General features: G+C 51.7%; 1 protein-coding gene across 11 annotated transcripts in view; it reads left to right on the top strand.

Annotated features, from left to right (window-relative positions):
* ZNF423 (zinc finger protein 423) overlaps positions 1-16,502 on the top strand; it is a 364,117-nt gene that overhangs the window by 327,178 nt on the left and 20,437 nt on the right. For all 11 annotated transcript variants that reach the window (XR_013411580.1, XR_013411581.1, XR_013411582.1 and 8 more), the window contains 2 exons: positions 2,332-2,463; positions 4,091-4,206. Coding sequence is in view for 6 of the 11 variants with exons in the window: in XM_077985612.1 (XP_077841738.1) it covers positions 2,332-2,463; positions 4,091-4,206 (248 nt within the window). In the remaining 5 variants the exon portion in view is untranslated. The remainder of the gene's footprint in view (positions 1-2,331; positions 2,464-4,090; positions 4,207-16,502) is intronic.

Here is a 16,502-nt window from a genome sequence, read left to right as displayed (position 1 = left end):
CGGTGGCGGGGGTACATGCATATAGGAATGGTTTTGTATCCTCTTCTGCACCACCCCCATCTGGCTGTGTTACTTGAGTAAATGGTCTAATTCTCTGAACCCATTTCTTCTTCCCAGAAGTGCAGTTTTCCGAGCAAGATGGCTTATTTCTGAGATTGAAATATGTTATCAACTATTCTTACAGAAAACTCTGCACAGTTGTCAACTTCACATACCCCCTCCCTCCTTAATGTCCAAAGGGTGTCCTCATTCTAATAAGGTCACATTTAAGGATGGAGTCTCTTTCATTCCTTGATCCTACACCCTGTGCCAGGCACTGGGCAAGGTTGTTTGTGCAGGGGGCAGGGGATGCATTGGAGGGTCTTTCGAGGCAGCCCCCCCACACTGGAGGCCATCTCTAATTATGATGAAAGTCTCCCCAAGGGAGGCGGAGGACGAGCAAGGGGCCTGCAGGGCAAGCGTGCTGTGCCTGCCCTGTGTCCCAAAACTTGTCAATGAATTCCTGTTCCGCTAGTATAAATGGAAGATCTGTTTGAGTCTCTGTCGGGTGTATGTGGCCTAATTGCCAGGGCTCCAGGGGCATGACAAACACCCGGTAGATTCCAGCCAGTGGGCTATGTGGGGCAGGCCCACCTGTGTGTGCACGTGTGTGTGTGTGCCTCTGCAGTGGGGTGCCCGGGGGTGCGGGGGATGGCTGGGCCGGGGGGAATGCCTGCTGCCTCTGCCAGCCCCTGCCAGGGCCTGGGGACCCAGGGACTCGCCAGAAGCCTCAGCCCATCTGTGTTCATGTCTTGCCACCGGCAGAACCCCTCTGCTACCTAATTCTTGCCTTTAAGGGCAAATCAGAGCACCTGGCGCCTTCAGTGAGGCTGGTTCCCTGGGGGAGCCCAAAGGGGAACCCGTGTCCTTGGTTGTCCCAGATAATACTCTCACCAACACTGACATGCCAGGCAGTAAACATTTATTGAGCACTTGCCGTGTGCCAGGGTCTGTTCCAGACCCCTGTGCATGTATTAGCTCATTTAATTCTCATAGCAACTATAAGAGAAAAGCTGTGATGGAGTGTTTCAGACAGAGGAAACTGAGGTACAGAGAGGTCGTGTGACTTGTCTAAGATCACCCAGTAAGGGGCAGGGCCGGATTCCAACCCCAGGTGATGTGAGGCTCAAACCAGGGGATTCCCCATCCCCACCACTGACCCCTGGGCCCCTCTGTCCTCTTGCAGCCCGTGAGGCAGGGAGGACAGGTTGTCCCCATCTTACTGCACATGAGCTAGTGCCCACAGCATGCTGTGTGGGGCTGAGGAGCCAGGATTTGAACCTGGTGCTGCTCGATTGTGGGCGAGGACACCAGGGCTCTGAGCCTCCTCGACGCTGGCAAGGCTGGTGCTCAGGCGCTGTGTGTCCTCTGGCGCCTTTGGGTGAAGGTTTGGGGTCTCAGCGGCTCCCAGGTGGGGTGATGGAGGAGCTGTGTTCTGATCTGAAGCAGGATGGCAAGTTTGCCCATTGTCCATCATCCACTGCATAGACCATTTGTTTAAAAGAAAAGCAGATAAAAAGAGCGTTTGGTGCAATATCTTCTGTGCTGCCCGTCACTTTCGAAGTAAAATTCCAAAGTGCTCCAGGGGCTGACAAGACCCTTCTTTTGCATCCCTGTGGCCTCTCTGACCTCACTCCTGGCCCTCCGAGCTCAGGCACTCTGTTCCCATGCTGGGCTTTAAGCCCGCCCAGCACGGCGTGGACCCACCTCAGGGCCCTGCCCCCACCCCTCTCCTAGAGTGCTCTCACCACGTATTCACATCACTTCCTGACACTGCATTATGTGCTGATGATTTTGTTTATCATCTGTCTACCCCACCACCAGAATGGGGGCAGAGACATGATTTGTTTAGTTGCCTAAAGAATCCTTAGAGCAAAGTTCCTGGCACGTAGTACATGCTCAATAAATATTTGATTGGAATTTTAAAAATCCTGGTTGGACCACCTTCTCCATCTGGTGCCTCAAGTTGGGTGCCTCTGCACAGTGACCCAGTCTTGGGACTAACGCTGTTGACCATGGCCTGCACACCTGGCTGCTTGATCAGCAGGAGAAATCACAGCAAATGGCACCTCCAAGGGCCAGATATTTGGAGCCGGTCCTCTGGGGTCTGTAAGCCTCTAGGGGTGAGGCCATGTGGAGCCAGGATGAGTCTTGGTGTCTGCGGTCCCCTCACCAAGCCTGGTGCTGGGGATTGGAGGGGGATTAGCCCTGGGGTCTATGGGAGGCCTTGTGGGCACCTGTCTGGGGGACATGGCATCCTGGTCACTGACTGGTCACGGGTTTTCCTTTCAGAGGAAGGCATCAACCACGAGTGTAAGCTGTGCAACCAGATGTTCGACTCCCCGGCCAAGCTCCTCTGTCACCTCATTGAGCACAGCTTCGAGGGCATGGGCGGCACCTTCAAATGCCCTGTGTGTTTCACAGGTAAGGTACCCAGCGTGTGCCCCTCGGGGGAGAGAAATGGACGCAGGAGCCCTGCCCTGTTGTTTCGGGATCCCAGCGTGTGCTCTTCCTCTTTCCTTGGCAGACCTATTATAGTCCAGGACTCCATGGGGGATACCCTGAGGGATTAACAGGCCCTTTGCCCCACGTCCCTCAGTTCAGAGCTGACACAAGCCTTCCTTCAGTGCTCTCTGGCCTCTCCTCATCAACAGGCTGGTTGGCACCCTCTCCTCGCCCTCTGCACACAGTGGCTAGAAGCCCTTTGTCCAACCCAGCCTCAACCCTGTGCTGCAGTTTTCCCCTCCCAGGCCCTGTGTTTGTCTCCCTGAGCCTTGAGCTCTATTCAGCTCTGCTGGGGCTCCCAGCTTCACATACTCCTGGTTCCCCTCTTCCCTGGCCTACCTAGCTCCCATCCGTGCTCCAGGATGCAGGGGTCAAGGGCAGCTCTGCTGGCCAAGTCCCCAGCCCCCGAACTGGCTGCCAGCCCAGGCAAATGGCTGTCCCAGCCCGAGGCAAGTCTCAGGGGCTCTGCCGGCCCCCTCCTGCTGCCCAGATGGCAGCCGGTGTGCGTGGGAGAGCCTGGCCTTCCCTGCCTCCCCCGACATCTGCTGTCTGCCACGGCAGGAAGCCCACCCTGGGGAGGACGCCTGGCGGGAGGGTATCTCTGAAGTGCTCACCTCCCAGACACACAGCTGCTCTGGGCCGCCTCCTGTGTGCGCCCAGGGCCGGGGCCACCTCGGGACTCCTGCCACCGGGAAGCCGGGGCTAGACCTGCTCCATGCCAGGCCCAGGGGTATCCAGTCTGGGGCAAATCCCCCAAACACACACCCCTGGGGCTCCCAAGAGTCCCTGAGCACCCTGATGCCTTCTTCCCCCTCATCTCAGGAGCCCCCACCCATCTGTCACTGTCACACTCTGAGGCTGGCACTGAGGGGCCCCAGCTGCCCGTCTGCCGACCCAGGACACGGGGGCCTCTGTGTGGGGGCCCAAGGATGCTGACAACAACAAAAATAGGAATTTGTGTTGGTTGAGCAACTTCTTGTACAAGACCCTGTGCTGAGCTTATTTAATTCAAGTCTAGGCTCTGCCACTCGCTAGTGGTGGGACCTTGGACAAGCCATTTAACATTCCTGGCACTTCAGTTTTCTCTTGTATAAAATGGGGATAATAGCACCTGTCCTACAGGCCTGGGGGAGGTTCAAGGAGCTCGCCCCTGTAGGTGTCTGGCTGTTGATGACGGGGATGAGGAGGACAGCATTCATTTGTCTGTGGCAGGCCATCTTTTAAGCACTTTATCAGTATTAACCCATTTGATCCTCCCAGCCACCAGCCAGGGACATACTATAATCTTCATTTTTTGAGTGAGGAAATGGAACCCAGAGAGGTTAAGTGACTTACCCAAGGTTGCACAGCCACTAAGTACCAGAGCTCAGCTTATCTAACTCGAGCCTCCTCTAGTAGGTGCTAAGAATGCTCCCAGTAGCCCACTATTTGGCTGACTGTGCCTACACCACAGTGATCCCTGCCTGCGAGTGTTGTCGGGGGCAGCTGCCTCAAGAGGCTGGGCTGGTGTCCTGAGCTTGGCCCTGACGGCCGTGTCTGTGTCTAGTCTTTGTCCAGGCCAACAAGTTGCAGCAGCACATCTTTGCCGTGCACGGGCAGGAGGACAAGATCTACGACTGCTCGCAGTGCCCTCAGAAGTTCTTCTTCCAGACTGAGCTGCAGGTGGGTGCCCACATCTGCTGTACCACGCCGCCTGATGGTCCTCGGTTCCCCTGTCAGCACCGAGGGTCTCAGGGTTAAGGCAAGATGGTGGCGTCTTATGCTGGCAGGTCTGCAATCAGGGACTGACCTCCTGGCTGGCAGGCATGGAGTGTCAGCCCCCTGGCCTCTGCCGGCCCAGCGTTCTCAAAAGAACCAACTGCCACCAGCTAACCCAGAGCAGGAGTCAGAAGCTTACGTTTGAGGTGTTCCGTGGCAAGTCCTGTCTGCTCCTGGGGATTCCATTTCCCTGCGTCTATTGTAAAATGATATTTGACTGAGTTTGGTTCTGTGGCTAGTAGCTCATGATGTCTTTGTGGCTGGGTCCTGGGGCTGTGTGGGGACAGAAATTAGCTCTGGGGCTTTGGAGCCTCCAGCTTTGCCCAGAAAAGCCAGAAAAGTAAGTCGTGGTGCCCAGTTGCCCCAAATTGGAGGCAGTCACCAGAGGTCCTGAGACCAATGTGGCCCTCAGGCAAGGGACAGGGGCCTCAGCCAACTTCCTTGCATCCTCATCCCCAGCCTGTGGTAGCTGAGAGGACCTTGGGAAAGGAAGCTGCTGCGACGGTCTTCCCAGGCATTCCCAGCTGCCTCCCTTGGAATCCCATGGGGCCCCTTCTCACCTGTTACTGATTTTTCCAAGGAGCAAGATCTGTGCCCAAGTGAAACCGCTTTCTCTCCCCCTGGATTTTGCAAAAAATTCTTGTAACACTGGAGAGATCACATGCCCACCAGAAATACAGCACACACACAGAGAAAAATCTCACATTCACTGTACCTGGACTGTAGCATCACACACGCAGAGGGAAGGTGCATACACACAGTTCCTATCACAGTGCCTATGCCCAGAGATGTCACTTACACAGCACGCACACTGAGGAATACCACACACATGCAGCACAACACTGCACCCCCAAAAGAAGGACCACACTCACGTCCACAGATAGATCACACGTACACGCAGACGGACATGCTGAAATGTCACGTACCAAGAATGGGCCCGTCGGGAAGGATACAGGTAGGTTAGGCTGCAATAACAAACGTCCTCTTGGTCTCTCTGTCCTCAACAAAAGGTTTATTTGTTGCCCATGACATAGCCAAGCAGGTGATGGGGAAGGGACTCAGTGACCTGGACCCACGAGGGTCCATGTGCGTCCCCGTTTCCGTAGTCACTGAGGCAGGGAGAAGAGGGAGATGGTGACCTCTGCACCAGCTCTTCAAGTTTCCCCTCAGAAATGATGCCTGCCACCTTCTCTCACATTGTATGGACTAGAGTGACCCCCGCGGGCATGCCCAACCTCCGAGTGGGTGAGGCAGGGAATTCTACCCTCTGCCTGGAAGGAGAAGGGAGCCCTAAGGACTCACACACACCAGTTTGGCCCCCCAGGACAGACCCCCCACACCCAGCAGCTCCCTCCCTCATCCCCATGCCACTGCCGCACCTGCATGCAGCAGTCTCCAAGCCACCCAGGTTACAAGGCTGGGGCCACTCACCCTGTGCAGAGTCACTTGAATGACCACAGTGGTGCCCCCGTCTCTGGGGTTAGAGGGGCACAGCTGTGGCCTGTTGTAGGGGGCCCCCTTCTTACTGTGCTGCGGCCCACCCACACTGCCAGGCCTGGGCCTGCCTGTCTGCACAGCTGTTGGTGGCTGTTGCCTGGAGGACATGCAAACAGGCCCTTGGAGGATGTGGGGGCCGGCGGGATTCACCATTCGATGGTCAAGTCCTGTTTCCATAGGCTGGCCCCATGCCAGGGCTGGGCAGGCTGAGCTCAGGGCTGGCCCCGAGGAGCATCCAGCTGGTGTGGCGGAAAGCCTGTTTCTTTTCATGCTTAGGGTGCTCATAAATATGTGTATTGTACATGAGGCCTTTATCCCATTGTCACAGTGTGGGACAGAGTTATGAAACCAATTATACAGACCCGGCCCAGAGAGGGGGTTCCACTTCCAAAAGGCCACCACTGAGCTAGTGAACGTGACCATGCCACTGCTGTCTCCCCATTGATCCACTAACTGAGCCGATGTCGCTGTGCTTAGGATGTGTGGGGTGTTGGTGCCATCCAGGAAGCCTCCCTGCTCGTGTGCTGGATGTGCACCCTCTCCCAAGTGCAGTCCATGCAGCCGCCTTATCCTACCTGCCTTACCTGCATGGCTCAGCTATCAAAATAGGCCTGGGTCCCCTGAGAGAGGAAGCTTTCTATGGTCCAACAGGTCAGGCCTCTTTTAAACCCATTGGTGCATATAAACTACGATTTATTTACACTTCGGACTTGCTCAGCTCCTGCCTGGCTCCCCTGTATTGTCCCAAATGCCAAGAGGTCTCTTCTCTGTTGGCCTTAAGATTATTCCCAGAGAAGGTTTCCCGTCCTGACGTCTTTGAGCTTCGTCAGTGTCACCAGGCTGGGCGCCTAGCTCATAAGCGCAGAGGTGGTGGGAAGCTGCTGCTTTCAATCTGGAGCTCGCTTCGATCCCACCTATCTCGAGCTGTGGGCCACACTTCACCTGAGAATGGTTCATGTCAGCTGGTGGTTTCCTGGGTCATCCCATTAACCTTTAAGTCAGATCCTCAAATACTGAGAAACCGCTAAATTACAGCCTTAACGAGTCACTATTTTCTGCAATTAATGATTTTAATTGTAGACCGTTTAAATATGGAAGTGTTGTGGCAACGCCAAATCTATGCAAATAATAGCTCTCGTTAAGTAACTTGAATAGCAATTTTCTGGTTTTTGAGAGGAGGGTTTTTCAGGCGTTGGAGTGTTCGTTGTCCCTACACAGAAGCTGGAGCTGGAAAGCCCTGGTTGGGTGGAACAGGCAAGTGTGCTGTTTCTTGGAACGAGCTGGGGGTTTGGGTGGGGCAGTGGGAGGCAAGGCCAGCTAGAGTTCTACCCTTGCTGGTTTCTTGTGGCCATGTTTAGTTTGAGGTCATGCACGGAAATTCCGGGAACCTGGTATTTGCAGGCACAAGGGACTATGGGCTGAGAGGGCTTGAGAAGATTCTAGGCTTAGGATTGAGCTCACTGTAGGACCAGGAAGTGCTGCTGCAGGAATAGAAGTATAGGAGGTAGAATTAAATCACGACAGGCTTGGTCTCTGTCAACATTGACATGTCTCCCTCCAAACGTAGTGTTTTCTTAGGACGCTTTAACAGGAGCACGGTTGCCAGTATGAGGGAGGTGTGAGTCCTCTTTGATTCCAAGTTCGGAGGGCTCTGCCCAAAAGACTGAGATTAATTTAAAGGAGTTTGGACAAACTGTTGCAAATTTACAATAGAATGATTAGGAACATGAGAGGGAACTAGCTTTCCTATTCATTTGTTTGAAGCAAGTATGTGGAGGTCCCATGATGTGCCAGGCCCTGTTTCTAGCACCTGAGAAAACAGTGGCGAAAAGATGAAGAAATACCCATGAGGTCCCCATTCTAGGAGATTGATGAGCACTTTCCAGTAAGAGCCAATGACATGAAAAAAATAAAACCAGATAATGGGCTAGAGCATGCTGGGGGAGTGAAGTCCGACATTCCTTGGTAAGTGTGGTCGGGGAAGGCCTCCCTGAGGAGGTGGCATGCAAGCTGAGGCCCGATGGCATGAAGGCAGGATTGTGTGGAAGAGAGCTGTGAGTGCAAAGGCCCTGTGGCCATTGGCTGCCAGGGCTAGGATGACAGAAGGCAGAGTGCGGCTGAAGCATAGTGAATTGGGGCAGAGGCAATGGCCTGATCATGGCAAGGTTTTCAGGACAGTGAAGGACTTTGGATTTTATCTCTATCGTGATGGGAAACCAAGCAGAGGACAGATATTACCTGATTTACACCCTGAATCAAAATATAAGAAGTTTGCTTTTGAAAGACGTGGTTAAGAGAATGAAAAGTCACAGATTGGGCAAAAATATTTGCAAATCACATATCGAATAAAGCACTTGTATCCAGACTATATAAAGAACTCTCAAAACTCCATAATGAGAGGGGACACGGAACAACCAAAAAAAGAGTAAAAATCTTCTGGCAGATGTCTCACCAAAGAAAATGAACATCATTAGTCATTAGGGAAGGGCAAGTGAAAACCATAGCCTGATGCCACCCACATAAACGAAAAACTTACAATGCTGAGAGTTGGTGAGGATGGGATCGGAACTCTCACACATTACCGGTGGCAGTGCGAGATGGTACGGCCATGTGATAAAATATTTGTCAGTTTCTTATGAACGTTCATTTACCATAAGACCCAGTAATCCCACTCTTAGTGTTTACCCAAGAAAAAGGAAAATTTACACTCACACCAATACCTCTACATGAATGATGATAGCAGCTTTGTCATGGCTCCAAACCGGAGGCCCCCTCGTTGTCCCTTATTTGGAGGATGGGTAACAGATGGGGTCATATGTTACATTCATACAGGTCATGTGTACATTCTCAGCAGTAAAAGACAACTGCAGATACATATAACAATGTGAATGAATCTTGTTTTTTGTTGTTGTTGTTTTTGTTTTTTTTTAAGTGACAGGGTCTGGCCCTGTCACGTAGGCTGGAGTGCAGGAGTGTGATCATGGCTCACTGCAGCCTCAACCTCCAGGACTCATGTCGTCCTTTCACCTCAGCTTCCTGAGTAGCTGGGACTGTAGGTACACACCACCACACCCAGCTAATTTTTTAACTTTAACTTTTATTTTTAGAGATGGGGTCTCACGATATTGCCCAGGCTGGTCTCAAACTCCTGGGCTCAAGCAATCCTCCCGCCTTGGCTTCCCAGAGTGTTGGAATTACAGGTGTGAGCCACTGTCCCTGGCCCAATGGATAAATCTCAAATGCCACATGACAAAAGCCAAACTCAAAAGGTTCCATGCTGTGTGGTTTTATTGACATGACATTCTGGAAAAAGGCAAAAATATATCACAATAGAAAACAGACCAGTAGTTGTCAGTGGCTGCAGGTCAGAGTTGGGGGGAAGAAACAGGGAAATAGGGGAGACTTTTTTTTTTTTGAATGGAACATCTGAGTTTTGTGTACCTGATGTGAAAGCTGCTGATATAGAATACGGCAGTAATATGACTAGATATTGCTTTATAGGAGTGTGCAGAGATAGAGATAGACAGTGTGCACAGTTATTTGGAAAATTTTCTAAGTCTGCTAGTGTTCTGTGTACAGAAAAAGTGAATTTTCTAAATGACAAATTTGGAAACTGTGGTTCTCGTTGTCATTTTTATGATATTCTTTGTGGACTGGACACATTCAGAACCAGTACCAGTGACAGACTTTGATATACAATATAGTTACCTTGGGGGTCATGTGTGTTTGTCTGCACATGCAAGAAATGGTTCAAAACAATGGGGGATCTATGCAGAAGCTATAACTGCATGTGGTCAACACAGGGTATGTAGATTCTGAGGATGCAAATATCTTAGTGACATAAATATAACAAGATATAACACAAATTGCAGAGAGAATGGGGCTTGCAAGGAACTTTTCCATTGTCAGTGTGATCCTGGTTACGCTCCTCCAGATTGTGAGCCGGCGATATCATCACCAGGAGGAAGTGTCGATGACGGATTTTGGCTTATGGTAGAAAACAGTGTACCCTTGTTTCCAAAACGACGTGCTGCTCCTAAAAACAATGGTCTTTTCCTCAGCTTCTACATGTTTTTTACCTTTGCTCATTTCAATTGCTATTGTTAGTCTTAAATGGAATAAAATGAAGAGATTTTGGAGCAAAGCGGGAACAGTAAGCAGCAGATCTATCTCAGAAGACAGCAGTAGTAACAACAACCAGTCACAGAGTGAAAGTAGCCCAAGTGATAACATCGAAGCCACAGGGTGGAGAAAGGATATTACCAAGAAACTCACCATTAACTGGCCTGATCTAACAATGAAAAAAAACAAAGTTTTCTCTCATTTTGTTATAGCTTAAAGCTTTCAATCTCACAAAACAAAATAAATCCTATGACCGAAAGCATGAAAAAAAAAAGAAAGAAATAGGGGAGACTAAGGTTGGTCCATATACCTGTACCCCCGCCCACATATACACTTGCCCACGCTCACCCCACACCCTGAAAACCCAGGCAGTAGGGGATCCAGTCTGACCTCGAGGAGTCTGTCCTGTGTCTGTTTAACCAGGAGAAGACTTGGATGGGTTGCAGAAGAAGTGCAGGGACAGTTGTCTTCGAGCATTTTAAGAACTCTGGGTCCTGGAGGGGTCCTCACTGCTTCGGATGGTCCCAAGAATTTTGGCAGTGGGCACCAACTCAGAACAGGGGTTTTGGTCTTCGATAGTCATGGCTCAGGCATCACTCTCTGGACCTGGCTCAAGTTAGAAGGGAAATTAAGCTGTAGGGACATGGATGGATTTTGGATGCCAAGATCAGGAAGCAGTGTTGGGTTTTTGGCAGCCCTGTTCCCAGAGCCAAGTGTCACTTAAATAAGGCAGCAACGCTCTGTCTTCTCTAAGGCTGCCTGGTCCCTGCCTTCTGCCTCTTTCTGGCTTTTATTGTTCTCTCTACAGCCTGACTTTCTGGACTCCTCTGCACAAGGAGGAAGGTGGTCAAGGTTCCACAGCTCCTGTCAATTCTGCTAAGACAGACACCCTAGGTAGCTCAACAGAGAGGATTTAGTGTGAGGATTGGTGACATGGGTAGCCAGAAGGAACACCCAGGAAACCCCAGAGATAGTGACAGTGGTGGCAGCCAGCCCTCAGGCAACAGGTGCTAGATCCCTGGAAAGGGGAATCTGGTAGGTGAGCCTGGGTCAGCTGTCCACCCTGTTCCAGTGAGCTGTGGCCGGGGGTAGAGCCATGCGATATAAACCAGCAAGTTCAGGGTGCTGTTCAGGGAAGGAGTGTATGACCTGGATGGACACTGTGCATTTGCAGTATGTGGGAAAACTGTCTAGAAATGGAAAGTGCTGAGGTCCCTGTTGGTAGAAGTGCACAAACAATGCATGGTGTCTGAAATGCTGCCAAGAGTGAAGCAGGGAGTGGCCGGGTCTTTGTGAGGGCAGCTCCGTATTTAAAACCTTGCTCTGTCATGCAACAGCTGTAAGCCTCAGTTTCCTTATCTCTAAGGCAGGGGTGTGAGTAGTTCCTACTTAAGAGTTCAGCTGCAAAAGGCCCTAGGCACAGTGGCTGGCACACAGAGCACATAGCAAACGCTGCCTGTTATTACTGACATTGATGTCTGGGCAGTTTGAGGATCAGATGGCTTTGGGGGTTCCCTCCCCTTGGAGTTTGCTCTGCGTTCATGATTTCTGGCCTGAGTTTGAACAAAGTGAGACTCCAAGTCCTTCCTTGTGCAGTATCCCACCAAGCCTCAGGGCTGTGGGCACAGGAGACCCCACACTGGGGCATGGGGAGGAGCCAGGTGCCCAGGGCAGTGAGACGGGGCATAAAGGGCATGGAATGGGGGTCAGAGGGCCGGGGCTTCGGGTCCCCCTTCCTCTACTTCTCTGAGCGCCTTTGGCCTGGGCTCTTTTCTCAGGACCCTCTATTTCTGAGCCATGTCCGGGCACCGTGAAGGGTGGTGTATAGATTTGACTGGGGGTGCAGGACAGCCTGCAAATGTCAGAGCTATTGGCCTTGCATTCCCAGCCTCAGGCCTCAGCAGATGAAAGCCTGGGGCCCTATCGGCCCCATGCCAGCGGTTAGCCAACCTGAGGGGAGGGGCAGCCTCTGCCCACCAGCCCAGCTGTCTCTGCATCCCCATGGGCACCTCTGTGCCCACAGACACTGGGCACGGATGATGCCTCCATCTCCCCATCCTAACAGCCTTGCTGCTTCCTGTTCTTCATCCTCACTGCGGGGATGCATGCATGAGGGTCATGTGCGGCTTACCAGCCATACAGGGCTGAACTTAGACAGTGGACAAGCTCCCCTGAAATTGTACAAGAGACAACTCTCACAGCCTTCACCCCTGGGCCCTAGGTCTGTGCTGTGGGCCAAGCTCTGTTCTAAGCATTTTGCATGGATTGTGTCAGCACAGCCCTATAAACAAGGTACTCTTTCTTATCCCCCTTTACAGATACAGAAACTAAGGCTCTGAGAAGTTAAGTAGTTTGCCCAGGGTCATTTGCAAATGGCAGAGCCACATATAAAGCTGAATTGTCTTTGCCACCAAGGCAAACAGAAAGCCTCCAAAGTTTAAATAAATTGCCATTTATATGAGCTAATAGATTTAAATGAGGCCTGCAGTGCTGAACTATAAAAAGCTTTCGTTGTCAGGGGACCCAGAAACTATTTTAGTAGTTGGGCCAAGCAGGTAGCACAAGTAGCAGTAACAGGGGATGCCAAAAAAATTGCTCCTGGGTGAGCCCAGGTGGGAACACCATGGGGCCTGTGCACACGGGGCCAGGGATGTGCATGGCCGCATTTGCCAGGCTGCAGCTCGAGGCTAGGACTGTGCAAACCCTGTTGCTTGCAAATGAGCATCAGGATGGGTTTGGCTTAGGCTGGGCTTGGGGAGAGGAAGGATTCGTTGTCATCATGGAGACAGGGACTTCCTAAGACCTCAGGCTCCTGGTGCTGCCACCTTTCTCCCCTTTGTGACTTGCTTGGTCCTATCATGGGGGAATAGAACTTGAACTAGAGAGATGCCTTTTTAGACACAGAACTTCTGGGATCTCAGAGCTGCAGGGCACTGCCTGCCAGGGCACGTCAGAGTTCGCAGCGCGTGTTTGTGTGCACGCACACACGCACCTGTCCTTGATGAAGCCAGTTTTGGGGTGTTGGACCAGCGCCACGCCCTGGAATTTTGACTCCCTCATTGACAAAGCCAGGGGCTGCAGGAAGCGATTCTGTGAGCCGGGCCCGCGGTGGCAAAGCGGCCAGCCCAGCGTTGAGCCGGCGCATTTAAAGGATTAGCTCACGCTGTTTGCTTGTGTGTGCCTAATCATGCTGCTCTCAGCTAAATGATTACAATTGATTAAAAGCAGAGCTAGGTATTCTAACAAGCAACCCGGAGCCCTTCCGATGGGGTGAGCCGGGCTCTGCCAGGCTGGGTCCTGGTACCCAGCCAGAGGGAGGGCTCTCTGAGACAGGGGCGGGATCTCAGCTCCCTTGGGACCCTTCCTTCCTAGCCCTTGAGAACATTTGATTCGGCCCTTGCCCTGATTCCATTTACTGAGTACCTACTCCCGGCGCCACCTCAGGGGCCTGAGACAGAGCTGGGAACAAGGAGACAGGGTTTCTATTTTCATGGAGCTGACATGCTTTGGGAGACGCTGATGATAAGTCAGTAAATATATGAACTAGGAGATTTCAGAGTGTGAGTTCTGAAGACAATAAAACGGTGTACTGTGATGGAGAGTGGTGTGTGTATGTGCGTGTGTGTGCGCGTGCATTTGTGTCTATCTCTGTGTGTGTGTGTGTGTGTGTGTGTGTGTGTGTGTGTGTCTTTTGGGAGGTCAGGAAAGGCTGGCATTTCAGCCGAATCCTGGAAGTTGCAGAGCCAGTGTGGGGAAGAGTTAGGGGATCCTCCAGGAGAGGGAAGAGCCAGTACCAAGTATCTGAGGCCCAAGCAGATTTGGGGTATTCACGGAACAGAATAAAAGGGCAGAGGTACTAGATGGGGGCAAGCAGGACAGACGGCCACTGCCTTCTGGCATCATTCTCCTGGGCTGGCCTTGCATTGCCTACCCAGTGAGATCGAGACAGGGCTACCTAGATGCACGTACACCTGCCCATCCGCCTGCAGGAAGTACCCTTTCTTTCTCTTAATGCATCAGCACAGCTCCAGCGCCTCCTCCCCTGAGAAGCCTCTCTGATTCTCCTTCCTTTGGTTTCTCCAGCCCTTGGTTTAACCCTCCTGATTCCTTTGCCAATATCTATTGTAAGTCACTATGTCTATACCAAACTCTCCACTCTGATGTGAGTTTTTGGAGAGTGAAGGCACCCTTTGCCTGCCATCCATCCGTCCATCCATCCATCCATCCATCCATCCATCCATCCATCCATCTCTCCCTCCCTCCCTCCCCATATGTGTTGACGTATTTTTTGAGCTCCTACAAAGTCAGAAAGAGAACACAAGCAGGAAAGGAGGAAAAGAAAGAGGGGGAAACCCACAGATTCCGGGAGCCCATTTTTAAAATCCCTGGTCCTTATAAGATGGGTAACCAAAGAGCCCGTTTCCTTGTCTCCTTGTACTGCTGCTGTTGGATCCAGCCAGATAATTATAACTAATAATAATTAAAAATCAAAAGTGCTCTAGGCGCATTACTTAGCATTTGACTTTGGCTGCGCTTTCTGTGAGTAGCGGCATCTTCCTCCCTCCTGCTTTAGAGATTGCCCAGTCCTTGTCAACGTGACTTCTGTTGGGAGACCAGGGCCTGGCTGGGCGTGGCCTGGAGTTGCTGGCTGACACCCAGTGGTGGTTCCAGAGTGAGAACCTGTTGCTCACGCTGGAGTCAGTCACTTGTGAGGCCAGGAGCCTGGGGAGGGCTGAAAGTTTGGCTGGCTGCTGACCCCTCGAGGTCTCCCCATCGCCATTATTCTCTTTTTTAGTTTTTTGAGACAGAGTCTCGCTCTGTCACCCAGGCTGGAGTGTGTAGTAACACGATCTCGGCTCACTGCAATCTCCGCCTCCCGAGTTCAAGTGATTCTCCTGTTTCAGCCTCCCGAGTAGCTGGGATTACAGGTGCCCACCACCAGGCCTGGCTAATTTTGTATTTTAGTAGAGACGAGGGTTTCACCATATTGGCAAGGCTGGTCTCGAACTCCTGACCTCAAGTGATCCACTTGCCTCGGCCTCTCAAAGTGCTGGGATTACAGGTGTGAGCCACTGTGCCCTGCCGCCCATCATTTCCTATTGCAGATGTTATTCTTCTCTGAGCTCAGTTTCCACATCTGTTAAATGGGGTAAGACCTGCTGCCTTGGGTTGTTGTGAAGATGGAGTTTGCGTGTGTAAAGCACTTTGTAGCACTTAGGATATAAGGATCGCTGAGGGTCATTGTGGCCCTTTTCCAATAGGATCACTTTGTGCTTCCTGCCTTTCCCACTAGGGCAGGAAACCAGAGCCCAGCACAGGCTGAATTCTATTGAATGTGACCGCATGTTGTGGCGATGCCGTGCCCATGCTGTGGAGCTCACAGTCTGGCCTCAGATGCCAGCCCTGCCACCAAGCAGCTCCATGACCGTGAGCAAGTCACTGGCCTTTTCTTGCTTTCAGGAGACCAGGGTTATTGAAGATCCCTTCTTTGTTGGGTACTGGGGGAGCTGAAGGCAGTGATGACTGAAAAGCTCCCAGCATTGGGTCTGGCTCAGAGTCAAAGGTAGGTGAGCCCCAGTCCATGTAGTCATTGCTCTGCCTATGGTCTGGAGGTGGTGGGCCTTCTGTTAATGCGTTCATTGACTCATTCAATCAATCATGTGTGGACATGCTCAATCTAGCCCGCCAGTGTTTACTGAGCACCTGATCTGTGCCAGCTGTGCACAGGTGCTGGAGACAAACAAAGGCATAGACTAAGCCCCTCACATGTTGCAGGGAGGGGAAAGTAAGCTAATAAGGACAAACAGAATATTTCTTATGTGTTTGTGGAATATGATATGAAGTAATATGGTATAGTATATAGTATAGTATAGTGCTGCATCATATCATATCACTCATACTGTGTACTAAATACAACATAAGTGCTACACACAACAGAGCCCCACAGTTGGGCCCCCACGTGACATTAAGGGGAACCATGGAGCCTGAGCTTTGCCCTTGCTCACTGTAAGTTACTGTGTTATGAGCACAGTTAGTCTGTGTCTCTAAGCCTTGGTTTATTTACTGTCAAGTGGGGCAAGGGTGTTCCCAACCTAATAAGGTGTGGCATCATCATCATCACTGTTGTCATTGACATTATTATTACTGCTGCCACCACTGGGGGCAGCTGTGTCTCCTGAGGGGCCATGTGTGGCAGTTTGGGGTCTGCCTTGGGAGAAGGCTGGGGTGGACACACTCCTTGTCCTTAGAAGGCCCAAGGCACAGGCCTGAGCCCCTCACCCCAAAGTAGTACAAATGAGACAGCATTTCCTGAGTACTTACTGGGAACCTGACCATAAGCCTTCATGTGGGCAGCCTCTTAGGACCTCAGGCATGAGGTCCTTGTCATAGATGGGTAAACTGAGGCTCCCCATGTACACATAGCTGCCAGTGGACGAGTGCCTGTGTTTGCAGCCTGCGGGCTGAGGCAGTGGGGTCAGAGACGACTCTCAAAGCCCTTAGAAGCCAAGGGTAGGTCTCTGGGCACAGGGGTCTCTGAGTGGGCCTCCCCTCCCAGCGAGGCAGGCGTTCCAGAGGGTGAC

This window comes from Macaca mulatta, chromosome 20 (genome assembly GCF_049350105.2).
Source record: "Macaca mulatta isolate MMU2019108-1 chromosome 20, T2T-MMU8v2.0, whole genome shotgun sequence".
Classification (NCBI taxonomy): Eukaryota; Metazoa; Chordata; class Mammalia; order Primates; family Cercopithecidae; genus Macaca; species Macaca mulatta.
This window is presented reverse-complemented; position numbering and strand designations above follow the sequence as displayed.